General features: G+C 34.6%; 1 protein-coding gene across 1 annotated transcript in view; it reads right to left on the bottom strand.

Moving 5' to 3' along the window:
• The window catches only part of FBXO8 (F-box protein 8), a 49,582-nt gene that overhangs the window by 19,207 nt on the left and 2,600 nt on the right, over positions 1–27,775 (bottom strand). Inside the window, exons 2-3 of the mRNA XM_062212844.1 lie at positions 9,821–10,157; positions 6,932–7,058 (exon numbers count right to left, since the gene is read on the bottom strand). Of these exons, the coding sequence (XP_062068828.1) occupies positions 6,932–7,058; positions 9,821–10,149 (456 nt within the window). The 5' untranslated portion in view covers positions 10,150–10,157. The remainder of the gene's footprint in view (positions 1–6,931; positions 7,059–9,820; positions 10,158–27,775) is intronic.

The raw sequence follows: 27,775 nt of genomic DNA, 5'->3' as shown, positions 1-27,775 counted from the left end.
TACTATTATTGTTATTATATTATATATTATTGTTATTATATGCTATTATATGTCTAGATACTATTATTGTCCCAAAATTACAGATGGGAAAATTGAAGCATAGGGAGGCTAAATAATTTGCCTAAAGTCAGTCACATAACTGGTAATTGGCAGAGATACTTAATAAATATGTGGATGAATAGTTGAATCTATGTCTACAAAGCTTACAGCTGGCTTTTAAGACAAGTTGTAAATTTTTACAGATTATATAATTCAACTAGAAGGCAAAAGAGGAAAATAATGTAAAGTCACCCTCCTTCAAAAATCTGTAAACTGAACCAATATGAAGGTAGATAAAACCAGAATATACCTTGAAATGTCTCAAATTACACATTCCCAAAAGTTGAAGTCACCAACCCAAACCATCAAAAGCAGCGTATCACTCTGATGCCATTTTCAACTGCTAATGGCCAAAAGTGGTCACAAAAATGTTAACAATTGGATTATAATGATGCTTTTATTTTGAAAAAGCTTATAATATGAAAGAGTGAATGGTTATTTAATCTTATGGATAAATGTACATGATAGGTAGTTTCAAAATGTAGTGTTTCCTTCACATTCCCATATTTCAGTAGCTGCAATTAAGTTGATGGGTGCCTTACAACTGGTGGAATCCAAGAATTAAGGAAATATTGTTTCTCAAATTTCTGATAAAGCCCTCATATTTTGGAATGACTTCTATTGTCATTGGTAAAACTGCTAAATTCAGGGAAGACATGTAGAAGAGACATTAGAGCTGGGACCTTAAATCTATAAAGTGACACCAAGTTTCCTGGAAACTGTGGTCATATCAGACACAGGAAAAAAATTTGGAAGTATCAAGGTGGTCACATAGGACATAACAATTTAATAAAAGGAAAACAGATTTTCTTTGAAATGTACTAAAAATACTCAGTGCAACATTATAAAATCTCAAGGTACATTTATTTAATTGACAAAAAACTAAAATTCAAATAAAAATACCTTGTTCATTTTAGCATTTCAAATTTATAATTTGCAATTTAAAAATACTTAGGAAAACAAGATCAAAATGTATTAAGTGGTGTGACTGATGAATATGCTATGGAATACTGCCGGGTCTAAATCTCGTTTTCTCAATTAGATAATGATTAGAAAATGGTCTAGGAAATATATTTCATTCTGAAGTTCCCAAGAGTTTTACTCTGATTGTACAAACTCCTTCTGTGGACTGATTCAACATCTGGTGTCTGAATGAGTCCTGGAGACAAGGGAGGAGGTGGACTGCCATAATGGAAGACTGTTAGGGAAAGGTGCAAAGTAAAATTTACCTAACAGATACAGGATACAGTTGCCTTCTTAACCACATAATCACCTGATAGATCAGAATAAAAAGAGATATGATACACACATATCTATATACAAATCCACACATTCCATAGTGCCTTAGAAAAGTGAACGGTTTAGCATGACTTGTCTAGTAGGAACTAGTTGGTTGATAGTATTGATTTGTTTAGACAGAAGATGGTACAAATTTGCACTTTGACTCTAATGCTGATCAAGGGAAAGGGCTTTGCCAAAGAACTTGAACATTTTAGCCCCACTGGGCAAATAATTCTCATACAGAGAGAAGTTAGTTAAGCTGCATTCAATTATTCTCCACTGGCTCCTTCTACTCTGATTAAATTCTCATCAGCAAATCTGAAGATGAACTAATTGATTTGCTAATAAGGATTAACAATATTTATTTAAAATATTTTGCATTCAGGATTAAATATCAAGCTCCAATGCGTTTGAGTTGTAATAATGATAATAAGATGACATCAATATGGCTTTGATTGTAAACAAAAGAAACCCCAATTCAAAACAAGGAGATTAATTCACTTTAAAAAATTATCTTGTATAACGAGTTCCAAATTAATATAGCTCCAGGATGGTTAGTCTTATGAATGTTATTGCAGACCCAGTATTCCAGTATTTTCTTTCCAATCTACTATTCTCAATATGCTGCTAAACCTCTCAGAGCTGTAAAATGACAGCTGGTAATCCTGTACCTGGTTTATGGAGGGGTGAAGTGGGTATTCCAAGCAGCAGCCCCCAAAATGTGGAACTGACTGAGTGCAACAGAATAGTAAAGAGCACTGAGAACTCAATTATTCCTAATAGATTTAGTTTCTATCATAGCCAAAAAATAAGAATTTGAGTCTATCTTCTTTATGCTATCAGGCATTGTTCTAAGAATGTATCTGTCAACCTTGGTCACATTCTACTGCCCATACATAGAGACTGATCCACTTTCAGTAGAAAGATAAAGTTAAATTTTTAGACCTATAGAACTATGGATAAAACCTCAAAAGACAGTTTATTTTCCAAAATAAAAAGCATCTTAGTGGCCTGTCATCCTTCACTGGGAATGCTCGCATAGTGCAAGAGACACTAAGAGTTAACAGTGTGCAAAATGAGATACTAAAGATAATGATACGAGTTCTATTAGGTCCAAATTTTTTGGCATAGATAGGCCAATATCTACAGATATTTGAATTCAGTATTGTTTTCACTTTCACTGTCCTATTCTTATTTTTAAGAGAACATTTTTCTTAACAAATTAAATGGCAGTCAAAATACAGAACATGGAAAATTCTCTTCAGTCTGTGCAGACTGAATTCAACTCTCTGGCTTTTTTTTTTTTTTTTTTGTAACAAGTGCTAACAGACCAAAGAGAAGAAAACAAAGTAATTACATACCTACAGACTTTCAGAAGAGAGGCTGTATCAGAAATTTGCAAATGAAAAGCAGAGCATTCTAATCACTCTAACATACCTGTTTATAAACAGTAAGATTATAACCTACACTACTATATCTCTAAAATGTGGTATCTGTAATGGTCCTTTACGAAAAAAAGAGGTGGGAGGGGGACACACACAGTGTCAAATACATTTGAGTTATACTGTATACAACATCCTTTGTTAGAAATTGGCAACTTGCATCAATGAACTAACAAAAGTTTTTTTAATAAAAAATCTTATTTCTCTTATTTCTTTTTTTCAGATTTTACTTATTTGAAAGTCCAAGAGAGATCTTCCATCCACTGGTTCACTCCCCAAATGACCCCAATGGACAGGGCTGGGCCAGGCTAAAGCCAGAATCCAGGAGCTTTATCCAGGTCTCCCATGTGGGTGCAGAGGCCCAAGCACTTGGACCAATTTCTGTTGCTTTTCCCAGGTCATTAACAGGTAGCTGGATGGGAAGTGCAACAGCTGGGACTTGAACTGGCACTTATATGGGATGCTGGAGTCTCAGTGGTTTAACCCATTATGATAATACCGGCCCAAAATTAATAAAAGTTTTTCAAAAATTATATTATAAATGCTTTGAAAAATTATACTATAAATAAGCATATAAGATAATCAATACTGTTATGCTGTGTAGTACCAGTAATGAACATTTTGTTGCTGTATACTAAAGTAAAAAAATCAGTAAAAATCAATACTTGAGATACTATTAATAAAAAAAGTGAACATAAACTCCTGAGATGCTTTCTATAGTGCCTAATTGCTAGAAATTTCTTGTTTACACTAAAGCTGGTCCAAAATCATGCACTTTCATCTAATACATTGTGTGTAGGGGTGAGCATCTGGTGCTGGTTAAGATAACCCATGTGCCAAGACAGAGACCCAGGGTTTGATACCCAGCTCTAGTTCCTGACTCCAGTCTGCTAACGCAGGCCCAGGGAGGAAGTGATGGCTTAAGTAGTTGGGTCCCTGACATCCTTCTGGGAGACCTGTATTGAGTTCCCAGTTTGGCCTGGTTCAGTTCTAGCCATGATAGGCAACTGGAGAGTGAACCAGAGGATGGGAGTGCTCTTTTCTCTAACAATTTGTCATTATCTCTTTCTTCCTCCTATTTTCCCTCCTCCTCTCTCAAATAAACAAGCAGTTTGTATAGGTCAAATTCAAAATATTTTGCATAATCAATTTCTACCCAAGATCAATCTAGCAAAACATATTGGGGTGTTTCTGTATGAAAAGAAGAAAAATTATGCCTACATAGTTAAAAAAATCCCAATTGTTTTTTATCTGACCCCAATGAAGATACTAAAAAAATAACACCTGCTTAAAAGCACATTTATACAATCAAAAATAAGCCCATAATATATTGAAATTAAACCATGTTCACTACCAATTTTTGGAACTCTAAATTTAATTATTATATCAAGAAAATGGTTTAATTCAAAACAGAGATAAGGAATATAGCTTACTCATTGGTAAGTAAAATTACTTTATTGTATTATCGCTAGTAGCATAAAATTGACACAAACAAATTGTACATGCAGGGGAAATACAACTTAATGTAAACAGATGATTTTCAGCACATTCCTTTACTACACTGTAGTCACCTTCCACAAAATACACAAGCTCATGCACAAGGTCAAGACGTTACATACAGCTGAAATCACAATGTCATGCATATAACAATAGCGTGCTGGTAATCGTACCACAAACTGTGCAGATGTTCTCCCCCACCCCATAAGCCACTGCCAGCAGTTGCTGTGAAGTTTGGTTACCCATATCCGTGACATGAACGGTGTCCTTTGGAGAATCTTGTTCCCTGTGGCTGTAAGTATTCTTATTTTTATAATATTTTAATGATGTTTGCTATTAAAATGTTAAGTACAAAACTAGAAATTATGGGAAAGTACACTTTTTATAATACTGAGCAATTATATACATCTTAGGCATCTGTAACAAACACCACTTACATTTAAACATTTCACCAAAACTATTTTACTGCTTGAAGTTAAATGAACCCAAAATAATGTTTGATGTGCTCCAGTGAGTGGGGGGAAAAATCAACTTCTAAAAAAGTACTCCCTGATTTCTAGTACTCAAAAAACTTGGAAAGAGTCATTCTAATGACCTGGCTAAAGTATGACTCATACAGATAATTTTTATGGAAGACCATCTACTAGAACTCTTTCACTAACATGATTTCAATATAAGAATTGACTTGGTAAGCAAACCAAATTGATATTATTTACGTTAGTCAATAAAAGAAAGTATATAGTCATAAAAATTATTCCAAAACTGTTACATGTATTTCAGAGTCCTTTTTTTTTTTTTTTCGGGGAGGGGGGGAGCCTATTTATATTCTAAGTGCATTCTGGTAAAGACAAAATTCTATTTTGCTATTAGGTAATACTTGCCAAGCTACTGATATTTATGAAAGCATAGAATCAGAATTCTAGAACCACAAAACACTTTGTGTGGTTCAGCTCTATGCCTCTTGGCAGTGCTATCTGGCCCTTTCAGAATGGTGAAACAATACTCCTAGGATGCTCCAGAACATGTTTAAATAAGGCCAGTGAGCAAAGAAAAATACAGCCAACTCTCAATAACAATGGAAGGTAGGATGGATAAGTAAAATCTGAAGATCTAAAAATCTCACTTCTGTTAATAACTCCAATCCCCTCTCTTAACAAGCATTTGACTTAAGAATTGAATTTTCTTAGTGATATCAGGAAAAAGACTTGAATTATACTTCTTTTTCTCTGCCACTGTCTCCCAAACACTCTAGACGTTCAAGCAAGAAGTCTATAGTCTAATATATGTAGCTATAAAGATGAAACATTTTTATATCTAGTTTCTCTAATTTATGTATTTAAAACTATCTATATCATATTCTAGGATATAAGGACCTATATCTACATGTGTTTATTTCTTTGGATAAGAAAAGTGATTTTATAATTGGTTTTAAAAACTGGTACTTTAACAAGACTACTTACCATAACCAACATCTGCAGTTAACTAATTTTTCTGATTTTGTAAAGGCATTAAAAGTTTATGTATTAGGTTTTATAATACTTATTCTCATATTCGTAGGGATAATACCTTGTAAAGGGATAATACTTAACTGTTAAGAAGTGTGTATATCAGCAATATTTTGCAATGATATTTCATTTTTATTTATGTAAAATAAGTGAACAGAAATTTTAAAAATATATCATTGGTATTAATGCATTTTATAAAATCAACATTTCTGCTTAAGATGCAAATACTCTAATTGGAGAGACATTTCCTGAATTATAACAAAAGATAAGATAATTAAAAATAATTTAGCTACATGATATAAAAATTCCTTAATACATCTATAAAAAATAAAAAGGATTAGTTTCTAAAAATTAATTAAAATTATCCTGCCGTTGAAATTTTATCACAGAAAATAATACACTAAGAAAGAGTACCTTTGAGTGTTGTATGATTTGCACTTAGGTATCTAAGAATAATGCTAATAGATATTTAAACATTTCTGAAAATCTTAACTTTTCCAGGATATATTAAAATGAAAATAGAAAAAAGTCCATTTTGATCATTTTCCCATATTATGTTAAGAATCAAATAACACACAATTATTCAATTTTACAACAGAATTTAAAACTAGTTTCCATGTCCACATGGAATTTACATTGTTAAGGGCATTATTAAAAGATAATATTTTGATGTGTCAGAAGGTACAGTGATAGTCTTTGTGATAATCTCTGACAAATAAATATCACTGCTGAACAGAAACAATAAATAGTAAGAAAGTACTGCAGAAAAAATTTAATGAACATATTCTGGGTTTCCATCAAAATTTTATGTTCTCCACCCATGATGGTTTTGTATAAATCTCAATCAGGTCAGTAGACAACTGCATTTATGTCATGGAAGCTGCTATACAAATTGAGAAGGTGAAAAGATTAGACTATGCCATAGTAAGGTTGAGAAACATGGCTTCGTCATACTAGCAATAATTTAAAATATATTGGGCTTTTCAGCAATTGAAAAGGTATTTTCAATGGTTTGGCATTTTTACCTGTAAGTTTATTATGCTGGAACTCTGCAGTAAGATAGTAATAACATCTACATGATAAGAAAAATTTAAATTCTTCACTTACCTCATCTGGGTTGGCATTAAAGGTGAGACTACCTTCATCCAGCTGCATATATAGTTTTCTAAAAGAAAATCCTAGAGGTGGGTTCTTATTGTATATGGAACAGTGACCCCAAGTGGATTTGCACAACCTGTAAAAATGAAAAACAATGAGATAGGAAAACATTACTAGCTTTCATTTTCTAAATTCAATATTCATACACATGATAAAACAGTAATATGAAATGACGTAAAAGTGGATTTTATAGCTCTAAAGTTTAAAATTTTTATTCTGTACTTGTTTTTTGCACTGGAGTGTTATAGATGCCTTAAATCTAGCAATTTTGATAGCGTCTAATTAATGGTTACAAAGATTAAACATGATGACATATTTATTATGTGTTCCCATCAAAATTTTGCACTCTTCACTTATATAATGTAACTAATACCTGTCTCAATCAGGTCAGCAGAGGACTGCATATATATATCATGGATGCTGCCATATAAAGTTAGTAGCAATAGGAATAAAAACTAACAGTTACTAGATTATAGGTATCATTTTAACTATTTTAATTGCATTAATCTGCTTCATCTTCAGTAATTCTCTGATGTTGGTGCTACAGCTAAGAAACACAGAGACAACAAAGTTGCCTGATAGAGGCAGGATTTGAATACAATGAATGACTCTTACTCCAGAGCTAACAATTTTTATCAAGAAGCTAAATGGCATCTATTAAGTATTGTGAAATAAAACTAAATTGTGGAAAAAAAGATTTTCTGGGTGGGTGGGGTCAATGTTTTTCACAGTACATATATTAACAACACAAAATTAGAATAAATCTTTTAAAAAAAACAACAGAATCAGAAATTGTAATGCCATGACTACAATACATACATCAAAAGCTATGATATTAAGGAAAGCTATTTTTAAGATTCTACTTCACGGGCAGGCACACATCAGAGGATTCAGGTTTAATACCCCACTCTGGCTCCTGATTCCAGCTTCCTGCTAATGTAGACCTTGGGAGGCAACAATGATGGTCCAGTGATGGTCCAATGATATGTTCCTGCTACCCTGTGGGAGATCTAGATTCAGTTCCTGGCTCCCAGCCTCCATCCTAGCCACTGCTGGCATATGGGCAATGAACCAGTGGATAGGCACTCTCTCTGGTTTTACTCTGCCGGCCTTTAGCAAGAGCATGCACACACACAGAGCACAGGAAAAAAGAACAGTCTACCACATCAAAATGTGTGAGGAGAGGTAGCTGAAATATCTAATTTTAATGAGACTACCCTTTCAATAGTTAATTTATACATCTGAATTTTTTTATCAACCAAATGAATAATTGATTCTAAAGTGGAAACTGTAATGAATTTTCTAGGAAATTAGTATTTCAGAAGCCTTCAGTTACATCACTAAGCTATAGCTGTGAAAGCCATAATCTCCCAATATCAGTAAGTATTCAACACACTTAAAATTATTAAATAAAAATCCAGCCAGCATTTAACTTCAAGTATAAGCAATTTAACATTAAGAAAAAATCCTAAGTATCATAAAAATGGGCATAACTATGCAAACAATAAAGGAAGCATTTCTTTCAGAGATAATCTAGATTTAAGCCTCAAGTGAGAATACATTCTGAATGAGTACAGAGAAGTTTAGATATAAATATTTTTTCAAATATATTAAGACAAATTAAGCTGGTGGGGCCTATCAAAATGTAGAGAAAGATCACTGTCCACTCTGCTGTCAAAAAAAAAAAATGTAGAGAAAGAGACTATAAAGAAATCAGTCAGATTTAAAGTACTTTCATTTCTTCTTATGCTCCTATGATAAAAAAACTTATTTTATACACTAATTAATACCATTTCTTCTCACAGTATCTTCACTATAATAAGTAGCTGAAGAATAACAAAATGATACTAATAATTGTTATGTTTAGCCATTGAGAAGAGATCAATCTAATTTATACTATAATTCTGTGATATTACCCAATGATTCCTTTAGGCTTGGTAACATTTTCATGACTCAAAAAGAAAAAGAAGTCACATACTCATAATTTTATATAGGTATATGATACTATTTAAGAACTAATAATTTATGCTCAATAAAACATTCTATTTACCTAAATCTGTATATATGAAATGCATGCAATTTGTATATCTTAAATAAAATTTAAAAACAAAACAAACAAAAAAAACATTCTATTCAACCACATTTTCTTATATTGGTAGTTTTAATTTAATCTGGTGTAATAGCTGCTAAAATTTCTAAATAATCTAGTTTAAGTTGAAAATGTAGATTATTTATCTCCTTTCTTATTATTTACATATGTCACTGATGAAATGATGGGTAGGAGAAACAAAAAGTTGGTAAAATTTTCATGTTAGAATTTATGTTGACAGGCACCTTTGATAAAATATATAGATAAGTAAAAATATATATATATAAAAGAAATAAGTACATAAACAAATAAGTAAAAACACTCAATTTGCTACCAATGAAGAAAACAGCATTTGAAGACTACATGCTGATTTTTAAGTTACACTGATTCTTCAGATGGGATACCAATGGGAGGCACAAACTATACCAAGGGTGTGAAGAATCCACGTTTTGGACTGTGACTTCTTACTTCACAACTTTGTCTTATTTTAAGAATAAGTTGACAATTTCTCATTTATAATAAAACAACACATAACTATTTGTAACCTCTCATCTAATTGTAAAGCGATTACTGTATTTTTTTTCCTAGTATCAAATTTGACTATACAAGTCAAATCACACTTTCAGTTTTCTAGGTTCTAGCAACATAAAGCACAAGCCCAAGTTAAACATATTTCATAATACTTATATTACAAAAAGCATAATTATGCTTAGAGATATCTGAATCAAACATTGGTGGGTTTAACTTACCCTTGCCAGAGAAGCTCATCATTAGCAAGATCCTGCCAAACACATGAAGCTAAGCAGAGATCAGTTGCGTTCAGGTAGGATAAGATGGTAAAGCTTAGTTCAGGAGGCAACATTTCCAAATTAATGAATCCTTCCTGTTCTTTCGATTTCCTCGCTTTCAAAAGATGATATATATCTATGCCTCCTTGGACTTGTTTACGATGACTGGTGTTAGAAATGTTGCTTGCAGCCATTCTTCTGCTCTGCTCTCTGGTGAGGTAGCCTTGCTCACTATAGCCTTCCTGTTGTAGCTGCTGGTTTCTGGCCACTCTCCACAGCCCCTGACCCATCTGCAAGCCTGTGAAAAAGCCAGAATGTAATAAGGGTGACATTAAAAAAGTAACCCACCTTTCCCAGTGGTATAACAAACTTGACATGAAGCATTCATTTATCAGAATTAAAATTCCTTATTAAAGCCTATTAAAACCAGTAATATAACACTAAAATAGAACACTGTGAATACAAAATTAGGGTAGCTTTAGAAACATTTGGCTTGATTATCTCCTTTATTCCAGCTTGCTTACTACTTCTAAAGTCCACAGGTGACATAATCATTTTTCACATGGTAAGATTTAAAAGTTACTGATATCCTAAAGTCTCTTACAAATTATAACTATGTGGACTTACGGGCCTGTATTAAATACAGCTCTGATCAGAGCACAGAAGTTCAGTTAAAAGGCCTCCAGACCCTGCTTTTTATCACAATTCAGGCTAACCTAAGCTAGCCCCTTTTAACCAAACTCCCAGATGCATAACAGCTGTGAAACAGGCTTTTAGTTTAATTCTTGCCAGTCTACACTTATGTTGTAGACTGTAATAAAATGTAACATAGGCCCTGAAGTCTAATTCAGAAACCTTATAAATTAGACACCTTCAACTCCATGATAAATAGCTCAGTAATAGCTGACTATTTGGTTTTGTGGATGCTTTAAATTAAACATCATAATTTAGACTAATTTTCCAGTTCTTGTCTACACAGCCAATTGGGTCCTCAGAGGTGACTGGAAAAAGAGGCACAAGAAGAAGGTGTGCTCCTGTCTTTCCCACTTCCATGTGACATCCAACATAAGCAGCTCTATATTTACATACTACACATACTGAAAGTTTCCATACATACTGGAAGTCTCCAGAAACAGATATTTAGAAAATAACTGGCCTAGACTTCTTATTTGGTTTTGGCTTTAGAATAAGTAGTTTTTCCTGAAGAAATAAATTCATTGAGAAAAAGTAAACCAGGAAGTTTTAAAATAACACAAATACATGCACTTCCATGATCTTTTTTTTTTTTCTTTTTTAAAGATATTTACTTGAAAGGCAGAGCTAGAGAGAGGTAGAGGCAGATAGGTCTTCCATCCACTGGTTCACTCCCCAGATGGCCACAACGGCTGAAGCTGTGCCAGTCTGAAGCCAGGAGCAAGGAGCTTCCTCTGGGTATCCCATGCAGGTGCAGGGGCCCAAGGACTTGGGCCATCCTTCACTGCTTTCTGAGGCTATAGCAGAGAGCTGGATTGGAAGTGGAGCAGCTGGGACTTGAATCAGTGCCCATATGGGATGCCAGCATTGCAGACCAGGGCTTTAACCCACTGCGCCACAGGCCAGCCCCTCCATGATCTCTTTTAAAAATGTACCATTTTATTAACTCAAGTTGATTACTAACACTTGTTGTATTTAAAAAAAAATTAGAAAAAATACTGATTCTTCACAGAAAGTTATGAAAATAGTCAAAATTTGTAGCATAATAGGAACTTTAAATGTCTGTCTTAATTAACTGCTTACAATATAATAAACAAAAATGAAAGTGAAAAAAACCAGAAAGAGAAAAAAAAAAGTGCTGACCAGAAATTTTGAAAAGTACTGGAAATAAAATTGAGCAAAACTTCAAAGAATGTCACACTTTTTTTTCCCTAAGATTGATTTATTTATTTTGAAAGTCGAAATTACAGAGAGAGGGAGAGAGACAGAGATCTACCAGCTGGTTCACACCTCGAAAGGCCACAAAGGTAAGGCCTGGGCCAGGCAGAAGCCAGAAGCCAAGAGCTTCATCTGGATCATGTGGGTGGCAGGACCCCAAACACTTGGGCCACCATCTGCTGCTTTTCCCAAGTCATTAGCAGGGAGCTGGAATGGAAGTGGAACAGCTGGGACAGGAACCAGTGCCCATGTGATGCCGGAATTGCAGGTGGCAGTTCTCACTATGCCACAACGTTGGTCCCATCACACACTTTAAAAAAAAAAAATATTTAAAAAGGAGTGATCCACATGCACATTTACTGAATTGTTGTCTGTACAATGGCTACTATATTAAGTCAATTGTTGGTAAAAATAGAAACAAAGCCCAAGATAATTTTTTTTTATTATTTTTTTTGACAGGCAGAGTGGACAGTGAGAGAGAGAGACAGAGAGAAAGGTCTTCCTTTGCCATTGGTTCACCCTCCAATGGCCGCCGCAGCTGGCACGCTGCGGCCCGCGCACCGCGCTGATCCGATGGCAGGAGCCAGGTGCTTCTCCTGGTCTCCCATGGGGTGCAGGGCCCAAGCACTTGGGCCATCCTCCACTGCACTCCCTGGCCACAGCAGAGAGCTGGCCTGGAAGAGGGGCAACCGGGACAGAATCCGGTGCCCCGACCGGGACTAGAACCCGGTGTGCTGGCGCCACAGGCGGAGGATTAGCCTAGTGAGCCGCAGCGCCAGCAGCCCAAGATAATTTATAACTCCTCTTTACGTTAAGCTGCTTGGTATTGAAGCAGCTTATGCAATGAAAGCAATGGGGTAGGGTAGAGTGTGGCAAGAAGAGAGGAGGTAATACAATGAGAAGGGGTATTTCAATGATTTTTAAATGTGGGAAAAAATTGCTTTTGTAAGGAAGACAAAAAAGATAACCCTTCCCTGCTTACTACACACACCACAACGAGATCAATTCCTTAACTGGAGGTTGAGGATTAAAAATAAATTATTAAAAATATAGAATATTAAAAAAATGAAAAGACATGCCATAGAATAGAAGGAAATCTTTTCAAAACATATATATGATGAATAACTGCTATCCGAATCACACAAAGAACTCTCAAATCTCAACAATAAGAAAAAAATGAAACATGTATAAAATGGGCAAAAGATAGAATAGACACCTCATGGAAGAAGATATACAGATAGCAAATGAACGTAAGAAAAAATGCTAACCATCTTAAGCCATTAAGGAATTATGAATAAGAACAAAGAGGTACCAGTACATACTTATTGGAAAGGTATTCCACAAACACGATACCAAATATTGACGAGAATGAAGGAATTCAAAATGAGTCACTTACTAGTTTATCAGTTTCTTACAAAATTAAGCATACTTTTACCATATGAATCAGAATTTGTATTCCTTGGTATTTATTTAAGTAAGTTGAAAATGTAGGTTCACAAAAAATACAGATGAATATTTCATAGTAGTTTAGTTATAACTCCCAAAAATTGTGGGCAACGAAGATATACTTCATTAGGTGAATATATCATGCACTGTGGTATATCCATACAATGGAATATTACACTAAAAAGAAATGAGCTATTAAGCTATGAGAGGACATGGGGGGAAACTCCAGTGCATATTATTAAGTGAAAGAAGCCAATCTGAAAGACTCCATATTAATGTGATTACAATTATGTAACATTCTGGAAAGGCAAAACTATGGAAATAGTAAAAATACTTAACAGAAAAAAAGGAGAATGTCAACAAAAATCTGAGGAATTTTAAAATTGCTTAATGCTGTACTACATAATGGAACATTATAAAACAAGTATGACTCAATTTTGACATAAAAATCATTATGGATATTTGTTTGACTTTGCAAGAAAATGCCTAGTAATCACACTAACTGCTGAACTAATCTAGTCCTTCCAAGTACTTAAATTCTTATTTTTATCTGTATCACTAAAGATAATTAATCAAATCTGGTAAATATGATATTTGAATGCACAAGATATAAGGTGTTTAATAACAATTTTTGTGGATCTCCCTATAGCATTTTTTTCTGGCAGCATATAGTTAAACAGCTGTTGTTACTCTCAGGGCTGTTGCTAGGAAACAAAAATTCTGGGTGATTTCCCTAGGTTCTGGACTTTAATGAGGATCACTTAAATTAAGCCCTGGATAATGTGATTCAGAAAGCATCCAGCAGGTAGAAAGAGGTAAAGCCAGCAACTGGTTCTTAAAAAAAAAAAAGCTGGGGATGGTGGAAAGTTGAGGCTTATGTATACATACTTCAGACAAAGAAAACTAAGATTATATCTAATTTTCTATTCTCCTAATGCTAAATCAGACTGCAAATTGCCCCTTTGGGACTTACCTTTCCCTTTTAAGCAGTTTGTGATGCTTTAAAGAGAAAGCAGGATAAATCACTCTCAGAAGACGAATATTATAAGCTCAGCATTTGGAAAAAGGAAGGGCCGTCTATAACGTTCTATCCACACTCCCAATATTTCTTAGAGTAACAGAAACGTGGAATATGGTGTAACTGTCAGATAAGTAATAAAACTTCAAAAAGACATGACATCCATTTTGTTAAGTTATGATGCGAGGCATGGAAGGAACACAGTATTGTGGACTTTGAGGTTGGACAGATTTGAGTTTGAATCCTGAATATGTTAGTGATTACATGAAGGAGAATTACTCATCTATGCTAAACTTCAGTTTCTTCATTTATAATATGGAAAAAGAGTCTCTATGGCTTAAAATCTTGTTTTATTAGATAATGCATGTGAAGTTAACTTCATGGGTAATAACAAATACATGTTAGATATTACCTTGTTTTGACAAAAATCACATTTTCATAAAATGAAAATGACAGCACTTTCATAAAACTTATTTAATGATACATGACTATCCTGAGGTCCTGCCTGATAAATAAACTTATTTGTTCATGTTCATACTTGTACGGTTTTGTAGGGTTTGTACACAACTTTTTACCTACTTTAGTCCTCAGGTTTTGTGCATGTTTATATTTTTCCTTGTAAATTTTTATGTCAATGACCAAATCAAAAATAAATAAGTAATCCTAAAAATAAAAATATCATGGTCCACAAAAATTTCAGATCTCAACATACCCAACAATAGTTCTAATAACTATGTCATGAAATGAGTCCTTGTGTTACCTTTAGTAGCTCTCAACATCTGGCTCTAAAATAAATGTAAAATATGATACAGTTTCACATTGGGTTCCTGCATAATTTCAATTCTTGAAAACACATGTTCTGATAAAATCAATCAAAACTTGACTTCAACATATAGTCTTCAAATTTGTCTTAAATAATAGTAATTATTTGATAAAAAAATCAGTTGCACAGTGACTATTTAAACTGAATATGCAAAGATTTTCCAATTAAAACACGAAGTACATTTTTGCATCTGAAATCACTAGTTTTGGTGTAAACATGGATTTCAAGATGAAACTATTGCTGAATTAATCACTCCAAAGAGACTGAGGAAAGTAGAGAATTCTTTCTAAAATCAATTACTTTTACAAGAGTGTAGTTAGTCCTTTTCATGTATATAGTTGATTCTTTTTATATAGTTTATATATTCTATAAAGTTGCTATAAACACTAATTATTTAATACTGAATCACAGGAATACAGGGTTAAGTTTTTATAAGCACCTGGTTACAATGTTTTTGACAACCAATTAATACATAACCTTGTTTTATGTGCATTTCTGTTTGAAGACACTTCATTTAATATGTATTATTAACTCACTAACATTGAACTCATGGCCAACAGCACTCATGGTAATACATGAAGGAAGATTATTTCACAAATCTATGTTCTCTGTAAGGCACACCACTTGTCACTTTGGGGCCTTCTTAAATTTCAGAATCACCAACAAAAAGCACAAAAATGTGAAAAATGTGGCACTCAAGAGGCCATGAAAAGGACATTTGTATACAAGAGTTAAAATAAAAAGGCAAAGTCTACCAGTATTCATGTGTACCTTGAACAGCTCAGTTTTTTTGCAGCTTAGTGTATGCCACTAACAGCTAGGAAAGTGGCAGGGGTATTTTTTTTTTTTTTTTTTTTTTTTTTTTTTTTTTTACAGGGAGAATGGACAGTGAGAGAGAGAGAAACACAGAGAACTGTCTTCCTTTTCCGTCTTTTCCGTTGGTTCACCCTCCAATGGTCGCTGCGGCAGGCCCCCCGCCCTGATCCGAAGCCAGGAGCCAGGTGCTTCTCCTGGTCTCCCATGCGGGTGCAGGGCCCAAGCACTTGGGCCATCCTCCACTGCACGCCTTGGCCACAGCAGAGAGCTGGCCTGGAAGAGAAGCAACCGGGACAGAATCCGGCGTCCTGACCGGAACTAGAACCCGGTGTGCTGGCGCCACAGGCGGAGGATTAGCCTATTGAGCCGCGGCGCCAGCCGTGGCAGGGGTATTGATTGGATCATTGAAGTAAGCAGACAAGCTCATAAATCTAAAATATAAAAATAATGAGATTCAACTGTAAATGTATGCTATTGAAATATCCAGTCTTTTCTTCTAAATTCAATTTATTATATTTAAAGCTTTTGAGAAAATAAATTGAGGGAAAAAATGAAAGCAATTAGAAATCGTATTTTTTTCCTTGTTTGTCAAAATGGTTGTAAAATTAATACATTTTTCTTAAAGATTTATTTATTTGAAAGGCACAGTTAGAGAGAGAGAGACAGAGAGAGAGAGAGAGAGTCTTCCATCAGCTAGTTCACTCCCCAGAAGGTCACAATTGCCTGAGTTGTGCCAATCTGAAGGCAGGAGCCAGGAGCATCCTCTGGGTCTCCCATGCAGGTGCAGGGGCCCAAGGACTTGGGCCATCTTCTACTGCTTTCCCAGGCTATAACAGAGAGCTGAATTGGAAGGAAGTGGAGCAGCTAGCTGGTGCACATATAGGATGGCGGTACTGCAGGCAGCGGTGGCTTTACTCGCTACGTCACAGCGCCGGCCCCTAAAATCAATACTTGTAACCAAAGATTTGGATACAATTTACTAAATTTAAATGTACACTTTACTGAGAATGATCAGTACAAAATAAAACAGGTCTTAGAGTGTCTTTTTAAATAGGATGAAGTTCCACTGAACAATGGCCAAATAGGTGAAAAAACAGGGTTCAAGAATTTTTATTTTCCTGGATCCATGACCATTAATTTGACCATTTTAATACAGTATTCAAGTAACACTCCTGGTGTCTCAGAGTTACTACATTTTTATTTAGTTTAAATACACTCTGCACTGCCTGCAAATACACTCATGTAAGCACAACTGTGGATTCCAAAGCCTAATATTAATGGCAATTGAATGAGGATTGGCAACAAAATTGAGTGACCTTGAATATTCAGTGGTACTGTGTATGAATGTGTCAATATCAGCTGAGTAACACCTGTTTTATGAATTTAAGCTCATAATAAGAATTTCATATTTTGGTTTATTATTATATTTTACATTTCAAATTTAACTTATCTGCTCCTAAGGCTGAATGTTGCCATGGCACAATAGCTGGGATGAAATAAGTGGAAAATAACATGATTTTAGGAAAAATACAGACTTATTTGAAAGTAATATCATTGTAAAATATCTACCTATGAGATTGAAAAAAGTTTGATTTAGCTAAAGATGTTTTTATCCAGCAAAGAGCAATAATCACCAACAAATGATCTGTTGTACTCTTACACAACAATATTTTAATTATGTTACAGTTAACGTGCCTGTATGGTACTTTTCCTTCTAAAAAAACTCCTTTGGTATTACATAGCTTAATTTTTTTTAAAGATTTATTTATTTATTTCAAAGTCTGAGTTACACAGAGAAGGAGAGGCAGAGAGAGAGAGACAGAGAGAGAGAGAGAGAGAGAGGTCTCCCATCCATCAACAGTTCCAGATTCCAAGAGATCAAAATATAAAACATGACATCTAAATGCAATATGTGGACAGGATCTGTGCTGGAAAAGTCGCTATATAAGAGGATAAATTAGGATAATTGAGAAACTAGATATTTGGGCTGAAGACTGGGTAAGCATATCACCAACAATGTTACATTTCCTATATTTGGTAATTATACAATGATTTAAATAAGAGTACATTCTTGTTCTTAGGAACTACACATTGAAGTGTTAAGGCATGATGTTAGCAACCTATGCTAAAATAGTTCAGAAAAGGCTATAACATTTATGTTTATTTATTTTTTTTTAAAGATTTATTTGTTTATTTGAAAGGCAGAGTTACAGACAGGCAGAGGTGGAGAGACAGAGGTCTTCCACCTGCTGATTCAGTCACCAAATGGCCACAATGGCCAGAGGTGAGCTGATCTGAAGCCAGGACCCAGTAGCTTCTTCTGGGTCTCCCACTTGGGTGCAGAGGCCCAAGGTCTTGGGCCATCTTCTGTTGCTTTCCTAGGCCACAGCAGAGAGCTGGATTGGAAGTGGAACAGCTGGGACTTGAACCAGCAACCATACAGGATGCAGGCCGCAACTTTACCTACTATGTCATAGCGCCTGACCCAACATTTATGTTTCTTTTTTTTTTTTTTCTTTAGATCTTATTTATTTATTTGAGAGGCAAAGTTACAGACACTGAGAGGGAGAGACAGAGGGAAACCCAGATGGCTGCAATGCTGCACCGATCTAAAACCAGGAGTCCCGGTGATTCTTCCTGGTCTCCCATGTGGGTGCAGGGGTCCAAGCACTTGGGCCATCTTCTACTGCTTTCCCAGGCCATAGCAGAGAGCTGGATTGGAAGAGAGGCAGCTGGGACTAGAAGTGGCGCCCAAATGGGATGCCGGCACTGCAGGCGGAGGATTAACCTACTGCACCACAGAGCTGGACCCCCAACATTTATGTTTCTTCAGACAGAAGCAATACAGCAAAATGTTAAAAATTGGTGAATCTGGGTGAAGGCTATGCAACATTTTTTATTAATTGTACAACCTTTCTGTAATCAGAGGTCTACTGGTTGTGGAATTCAGATATGTAAATTTAAAAAAGCTCTGGTTTGAGTCTGGGCACTCAGCATTAAGAATTACTGCCCTAGGCCTCATATAACACAGATTAAGAAGATAAAAATAACATTATTGTCTAAGAGTAGTAGGAAATCATTCAAAATGTCAAAGTATTCAAAGAATCATTTTTGCCATTTTTCATAAGGATTTTTAATTTTAAAGGACAGAGAATTTCCTTTTCAATAGAGTAGAAAAAAACACCCCTTGAACACTTTTTGTTGTGTGTGGAGATTTAATCCCTGGAATTCCTGGCTGAGTTCCTCCCTTTTGCACATAATATTTAACATATAATATTTATACAGTATCTCTTTTTAATCCACACAACAACCCTAATAGGTAATGTGTTATTATCTTAATCTTTTGGCTGAGAAAAGAGTGGTCCAGAGAAGTTAAGCAAATTTGACTGAGATCACATATCCAGCTAATAGAAGATTTAGGATTCAAACTCAGATCTAACTGAGTTCAAAGCTTTTATTCTTCACCACCAAATGACATGCCCAGAACTGTCAGAGTTCATGAACAGAATCAACAATCATTTGTTTCTTCATCACCGGGTCTCTCAACTTTTTTACCTCTGTCACCTCTTATACCTCTGTTGTGGCTTCCAGCCACAGCTGCTCTTTCAGGCACTGTTCTCGTGGAAAGCACACAGACTTTGATGTGAAGTAAGATCTGGATCTAGTTCATTAGTTAAGTAACAAATAATGCTTATTCTTTGAAGGGCTAACAGAGAATCTAACCCAAAGTAAGTAGTTTACAATAAGATAGTTTTTCTTCCTCTACTCCCTTTAAATGCTAACTCTTTATTTTGGTTCTTCTATTTCAGGGTACACCTGATTATTGTGGATTTAATTATCTGAGTAGTCACAATCCTGGTCCCAAATTTCATTTATTTAGGACCTGCAAATTTTCAGGTATGCCATTTATTTTTGCCAGTAGACAAAAATAACAATGAGTAATCATATAATGTAAGCTGAAGCTAACTTGGCTTATATAGCTATACTATAAATATAAGACACAGATTGGGAGTCTGCAGCTGTGGCATAGAGGTAAAGTTGCCACATGCAGTGCCAGCATCCCATATGGGTGCTGGGTTCAGTCCCGGATGCTCCATTTCTCATCCAGCTCCTTGCTATGGCCTAGGAAAGAAGTAGATGATGGCTCAAGTCCTTGGGACCCTGCACCCATGTGGGAGACTCAGAAGCTGCAGGCACCTGGCTTCGGATCAGCCCAGATCCAGCGTTGCAGCCATTTGGGGAGAGAACCAGCAGATGGTTCTCTCTCTCTTTTTCTCTCTCTCTCTCTCTTTCACTCTCTCTCTGCTTCTGCCTATCAAATAATAAATAAATAAATCTTAAGAAAATAATCCAAGCAGACAGATTTAAAAAAAAAGCACAGACTGTCTAATAAGGTCAAGTATTTAGTCAACAGCCTGTGATAATAGATATAACCTTTTGGCAGTTAAGTAATATCACTGTATTATAATATTTAATCATTACTGACATGTTTCTAGAAGTAACTCCAAAAGTTCATGGGAAGATTCAACAAGTCAAAGGTCCTTTTGGGAGTTATCATAAAACATACTTGTCAATTAATAAGAGGGGCCTTCAATGTGGCTTAATGGGAAAAGCCATTATCTGCAGTGCCGGCATCCCAAATGCACGTTGGTTCGAGTCCTGACTGCTCCACTTTTGATCCAGCTCTCTGTTAATGTGCCTGGGAAAGCAGTGGAATATGGCCCAAGTCCTTGGACCCCTCAACCCATGTGGGAGACCCAGAAGAAGATCCAGGCTCCTGGCTTCAGATCAGCCCAGCTCAGGCCATTTGAGGAATGAACCAGCAGATGGAAGACCTCTCTTTCTCTCTGCCTCTGTCTCTCTGTAACTCTGCCTTTCAAATAACAAATAAATCTTAAAAGAAATTTCTATTGAGATTTTTGTCATAAGCTTACATCCCCAGTAATTTGATTTAAAGTATTTTGTGGAAAGCACGTCAACTTCTTTGGCTTTTGAAATCAATGCATCAATTGCTAAGATCAGTATGTTTAAGCATCTCTTAGTTACAGCATAATATTTACCCAATTATTAAGCTAATAATGATAATTTTGGATCTTATCAACTCCATTAACTGTAAGATGAGGAACTGATCACAATCAATAGGCTATATGAATAAATCTTATATTGAACACAGTGCCTTGAAGATATAAATTGCTCTGTAAATATCTGTTGACTCAATAGATGGATAAATGGTAAACACTGATAAAACATTAAATTAAGTGAAACTTGATCAAAATCTGACAACTTTTACAAAAATTAAGTCATAAATTTAAATTTAAAATATAAAATTAGAGAACTTTTAGAAGTATACATAAAAGGAACTCTGGGATCTAAGGCTAGGCAAGGAATTCAGAAGCAATATATATATAAACATAAAAAAATTATAAAGCAGACTTCATCAAAATGAAAAATTTAGTTGATGAAAGTATACACAATCAACTGAGAGAAAATAACCCACAAATCACTTATCTTGCAAAGGACTGGTATCTAGAACATATAAGCAACTCTTAAAATGTTAACAGGAAAGCAAACAATCCAATTAAAAAACAGGAAGAAAAGAAATTTCAGGGGAGAAGATGTGCAAAGGACAAATATGCATATGATTAGATAGTCAACATCAGCCAGGACAGAGGTAAGTGAAGTTATAAAAGGGCAGCAGGAGGGATTCCTGTGGTATTAAAACTGAGCACTGAGGAGTTGGATATAAGAACCTGCATAGAACTTCATACACATATACATGCATATTATGCAACAAATAAAATCTGACAAATCTAGATGAGATAGGTGTATTGCACCAACATCTATATTCTGGCTGTGACAACACTATAGTTTTGGAAAATACCATCAGGGAAATAGGCAAACTATACAAGGGATCGCTCTGTAAATTTCTTGCAATACCATGTATATCTACAATCATCTAAGAAAATGAGAAATGAACATTTAAAATAGGTGCATTTTATGGTATAAAAATATCTCAATAAAGAATTAGAAGAGGAATTCTAATGAATGTTTTCAAGAGGATGACTAAGGACAAAGCAAGTCTAGTGTCATTGACTAGTAGCCATTTTAGATTTTAGGAATTCAAATAATTGTTAAAAATCTGCAATCTAGGGGCAGGCGCAGTGGCGCAGTAGGTTAATCCTCCACTTGCTACGCAGGCATCCCATGTGGGCACTGGTTCTAGTCCTGGCTGCTCCTCTTCCAATCCAGCTCTTTGCTAAGCCTGGGAAAGCAGTGAAAGATGGTAGGATCTCAATCCTTAATTTCTTGTACTATGCAAATTAATGGTAAAACTGCTACTCAAACAGTATGTTATACTTTGTGTATATGTGTGGGTGCAAACTGTTAAAATCTTAGTATATACCAAGTTGACCTTCCGAATATAAATATAATTGAAAATGAATCTTGATGAAGAATGGGATGGTTGTAGGTGGGAGAGAGATTATGGGGGGAAAAGCAGCTATAATCCAAAAGTTGTACTTTCAAAATTTATATTTATTAAATAAAATTAAAAAAAAAAAAAGATGGCCCAAGTCCTTGGGCCCCTGCACCCATGTGGGAGACCCAGAAGAAGCTCCTGGCTCCTGGTTTCAGATCGGTGAAGCTCTGACTATTGTGGCCATTTGGGGAATGAACCAACAGAAGGAAGACCTTTTTCTCTCTGTCTCTCCCTCTCACTCTCTGTAACTCTACCGCTCAAATAAATGAATAAAAATTTAAAAAAATAAAAAACCACTACCACCTATTTAAATCATCTTTATCTTCATGGAATTTATCATATAGATCAAAAGAAGATACAATAAAGGAACAAATCCTTCATGATAGAAATCCTGTAATGATGTTTTGACTATAAAGGATGTACTGTTGATTGGATTAAGGTATAAATGCAAAAAATATTTCTATTTGTGTGCTAATGAAAAAGACAACATAAACACAAAGTACATTAATTAGTGAATTAATATAATTATTCATTAAAAAACAAAGACATAAGTTAATGTGAATAAATTTGGATTGCTTCAAATATTATACTTCTAATATGCAGATCAACAATTTATTTAATAACAATATTTTCAAAATCAGGATGCTTTACTTAATTTCCAAAAATTAATACATATACTTATTTCTATTAAAATAACAGCAATACTATTTTATTGTATCACTGACCAAACCCTTAATGGAAGATTCAATTTTTTAAAAAATCTAAATGTAACTATTGAGTTATTTTTGATTCTCTAAAAATTAATTTCTAATTTTATTGTGCTGAAAAATTCCCTATTTTCTTAGAGAATGTGTGCTATAAAGTCTGTTTTAGAAAAAATACTTAGGTTTTCTTGGAACTGCCATTGTGGAGAGTGACTTTAAAACTCTCATTATGCCATGACTTGCTTTGTGATATTAGGTGTTTCAAACAGAATTCTGAGGTTCTGTTTCCTATAAAAAGGAGGAAATCACTCCTATTTCATAGTGCTGAAAGAAGAAACATAGACAAAAATATGTTTTAACTGATAAAGCAGTATATAAGTCCTGATTCAATTTCTCCTTTTTTAACTATAAAAATCTGAGAACCAGCTATACTATTTTGGTATGATTTTAGATGCCATTTTTACATTAAAAATATAGTTTTTGGTCTAAACAAATCTGATGTAACATAGTACAAACAGATTTACATACAGAAAACACTATAAAGATTAATCACCAATAATACCAGTTACTAATTTATTAAAGTTTATGATAATAGTCTTTTGTACTATATACTTGCAGCAGAGGACTATGTTTTGACGAGATGGCATTTTTTACTGTATCTGTAATATTTTCCCCTTATTTCAAAAGGATACAATATTTCCTCAAAAGAATAAGCCAGAAGTTATTTTATTGATAGTTACTGGTATATCAAATATAAAGTCTATTTGTAAAATATTAAGCAGCTTAATCAAAGCACCCATACGTAACTAGTTAAATAGCAAAGTATTTGTAGAAGAAAAGAGTAATTTTACTAAAACTTGGTAATTTCACAGCACTGAACACTCAAACAGCATGAACTCTGGAGACAACTACATGAGGGCACTACAAAACATTCATGGAAAACGGAATTAAAACACACATTTATTTTGGAAAATGCATATTGTGAAAAAATTATGCATGAATTTCAAAATTTTTCTGCAGCAAAATAAACTTATCTTTTAATCGCATTTTTCTACAAACTTTTTGAAGTGCTGTCATGTACTCATATAATGAGCAATGATCTCCATACCATTAAGGTATATAAAATCTATACAGGGGAAAATAGGAAGAGAAAGGAGTCTGGAGGTCTTAAAAAACACTCTGCTTTAAATACTTTTGCTTGAAACAAACCAATTCCATAAAGTTCTTGTGAGCATACAGTGTTAAATCAATGATATGTGATAGACATATAAATGGCCTTATTTAAATACTCATTATAAATGGTTTTCTTCAATATTTTTCATGCTTAAATTCCAAAAAGTAGAATTTAGAAGTAAATGTTCTATCTCTGATAAAAGCCTAAAACATGTACAAAAGAGATACTCCTAAAATACAAATTCCATTGATACTTAAAAATATTCATTTATTTTTATATTTTTAGAAATGTTCAATGTTTTTCAAGTAGAAAGCAACAACTAGGTTTTTGGTTATTTTAGTAAAAGGTGCAAGATTTATATGATCTGAAGAGAAACCAGAGTATTAGTTATTTTAGATATTAAAAACCTTTAAGTAGTATTTTTGTTATATTATTCAATTCTGTAAGAAAGTGGAAGGGTCTGTGAGAAAATGTATTCTGTAAGACATTTAGAATCAAAGTGGCAGGGCAGCATTTATTTCTCTACTTCCAAAAGAACAGACCACCAAAGTAGTTTAGAACAGACTGGATAAAGAAATTTTAAGAACAAAAGAAAAAAAATCTGATAACCAATCACACTCCTAAAATTTAAAGGCAACAACCGTAGGAAAATGAAAAGGCTAAGTCCACAAGGAGGTCTTTCTAAGGAGAAAAGGGAAATAGCTAAGTACTAAGAGGTCACAAGGTACACTTAAACATATAAAAAAGCACCTACTCATTAAATTTAAAGATCTGGTCCTGCAAGAGCAGTTTTTGTTACTAAAAGGCATACCCTTTATAGGTGTTTTCTTTTTTTTTTTTTTAAATTCAAAAAGACATACACTATTACTTTGTTTTCTGAAGATTTATTCCCCATTCTTCAATTTCATTTTATAATGAGTGCTACCAAAATACCATCTCAACAAATACAAAAAATATTATTTAAATATAGCAAAAAATTTTACAATTTCAGGTTCATTAAATCTCTGATTGTTTTGCAAGATATGTGGCCTGTTTTAACTTGCAAATAAAATATAGTTAACATATTTATCTCCAGCATTATTTCTAATTACACTGGTGCTTACTTAACTGCACTACTAGTTACTCAGCATGATTGTAAATAGCAGCAGCCATGGTAGCATATGGCAACTAATCTCCTCTCACACTTTCATGTCCACTAAACAAGATGGCCATTCCCATGAGCACTGCAGAAGTAAAAATAAAATAAAACAAAATATAACTCTCATTGTATTGCTTTTATACAAATAAGAGCATTAAGATAAATACTGAGGACAGCCTGAAACAGATGGACAATCAGAAGTGAGATGACACATCTTCTATTCAAAAGAGACAACGGAGAAAAGAAATTTATTCTACAGGCATACCACCCTGAACATGCCTGATCCTGTCTGATCTTGAAAGCTAAGCAAGGTCCACCCTGGTTAATACTTGGATGGGAGAAAATAGAAATTTGATTAAGACTCCACTAGCTAGTTATGAGCACTGGATTTCCTGACCTATGAGACAAGGGTTTTGACTTTCAAGATCTCTTTTTGTTATAAAATGCAATGGTTCTAGGAGGGAGGAGTCAAGACAAAGAAATAGAAGACATCCAACTTAGAAAGAAATAAAATGATCTCTGTTCACAGATCTTAAGATCTTACATAGAGAAAATTCTAAGGATTCCACTAAAAAAGCCCTTAGAACTAATAAATGAATTCATCAAAGTAGCAAGTTACAAAAGTCAACAGAATCATCTGAAATTATGAAAATAACTCCACTTATAATAGCATTCCGAAAACAAAATACTTATGCATTAACCAAGGATGTGAAAGACTTCTATAATGAAAGGTAAAAAGCATTACTAAAAGAAATGAAAAAAGAACAAATAAAATACATCACATGTTCACGAACTGGAAAATTCACTATTAAGATGTCAATATATAGAAAGCAGTCTGCAGATTCAATTCAATCTCTATCAAAATCTCAATCCTACTTTACATTACCACCAACTGTTCATGAATGAAGAATGGATGAGAATAAGATGGTACATATACAGAATGGAATGCTACGAAGCCTTAAAAAGGAAGAAAATTTTCACATATGCTAGAACTTGGATGAACCCTGAGGGCATTACATGTGAAATAAGCAGTCACAACACAATAAATAATATATGATTCCATCTAAATCAGATACTGAAGTAATATAAATCATGGAGACTGAAAGCAGAATGGTGATTGCCAGGGACTATGGATGGAGGTGGAGATGGGATATGGGGTGTTAGTGTTTAACAGGCATAGGATTTCAGTTTTATGAGTTATAAGAATAGGGACCAGGGATGTGGCACTGTGGGGTAAGCTGTGGCCTGGGGTGTCAAGCATCCCTTGTGAGCCTACCCCTTGTGGGACCCTCCTGCCCCACTCTACTTCTCATCCAGTCCAACTCCATGTTAATATGCCTCAAAAAGAAGCAGCAAAAGCCGTAAGTGCTTGGGATCCTGCCACCCATGAAGGAAACCTGGATAGAGTTCCAGGTTCCTGGCTTCAGGCCATCGCGGTCATTTGGGGAGTGAACCAGATGGAAGATCTCTGTTTCTCTCTCTCTCTCTCTCTCTGTAATTAATTCTGTATTTCAAATAAATAAAATCTTTTTTTTAAAAGTTATAGGGATGGTGACAGCAGCACATGAATACATTTAACAGCACTGAATTATATACTTAATGATGGTTATGATGATAGATTTTGTTATATGTACTTTGCAACAATAAAAAATTGGAGAAACAATTTTATGATTCCTTAAAATCTGGGGGGTAGGGCTAAACTCTAAAATCCAACATAATCTATTAGTGACTAATATACACACTACTCATTACAAAAAGAGTTAAACTCCATAAAACCACTTTCTAAACTTGAAGCCACAAAATATTACTATCTCTATTATCACGAAAGTACTTTCCTGAAATATGATATAAACTTACTCAAGTCAGCAAAGGATGTTTTAGTTTCTTATAGAATCAACATCTAGAAATTTGTCAGAAAAACAAAATGACAGAGAAAAAGAAAAAAATCAGTCAGAGAAGATCCGTTTCCAGAAACATATTTTTCATTAGAATGAATAAAAATAATACTTGAGGGGCCAGCACTGTGGCATAGAAGGTAAAGCCACCACCAGCAGTGGGCGCCGGTTCGAGTCCCAGCTTCTCCACTTCCGATCCAGCTCTCTGCTCTGGCCCGGGGAAAGCAGCAGAAGATTGCCACGTAGGAGACCCAGAGGAAGCTCCTGGCTCCTGGCTTCGGATCGGCACAGCTCCGGCCATTGCAGCCAATTGGGGAGTGAACCAGTGGATGGAAGACCTCCCTCTCTGCCTCTCCTTCTCTCTGTGAAACTGACTTTCAAATAAATAAATACATCTTTTAAAAAAATAATATTTGAGTAAACTAATTCAATGTAAAAACAACATGAGTTACATGCATACTTCTTAGGTTTTAGTATTAATGATTTTGATGCATTATCATATGACATTTAATG

This window comes from Lepus europaeus, chromosome 16 (genome assembly GCF_033115175.1).
Source record: "Lepus europaeus isolate LE1 chromosome 16, mLepTim1.pri, whole genome shotgun sequence".
Taxonomy (NCBI): domain Eukaryota; kingdom Metazoa; phylum Chordata; class Mammalia; order Lagomorpha; family Leporidae; genus Lepus; species Lepus europaeus.
This window is presented reverse-complemented; position numbering and strand designations above follow the sequence as displayed.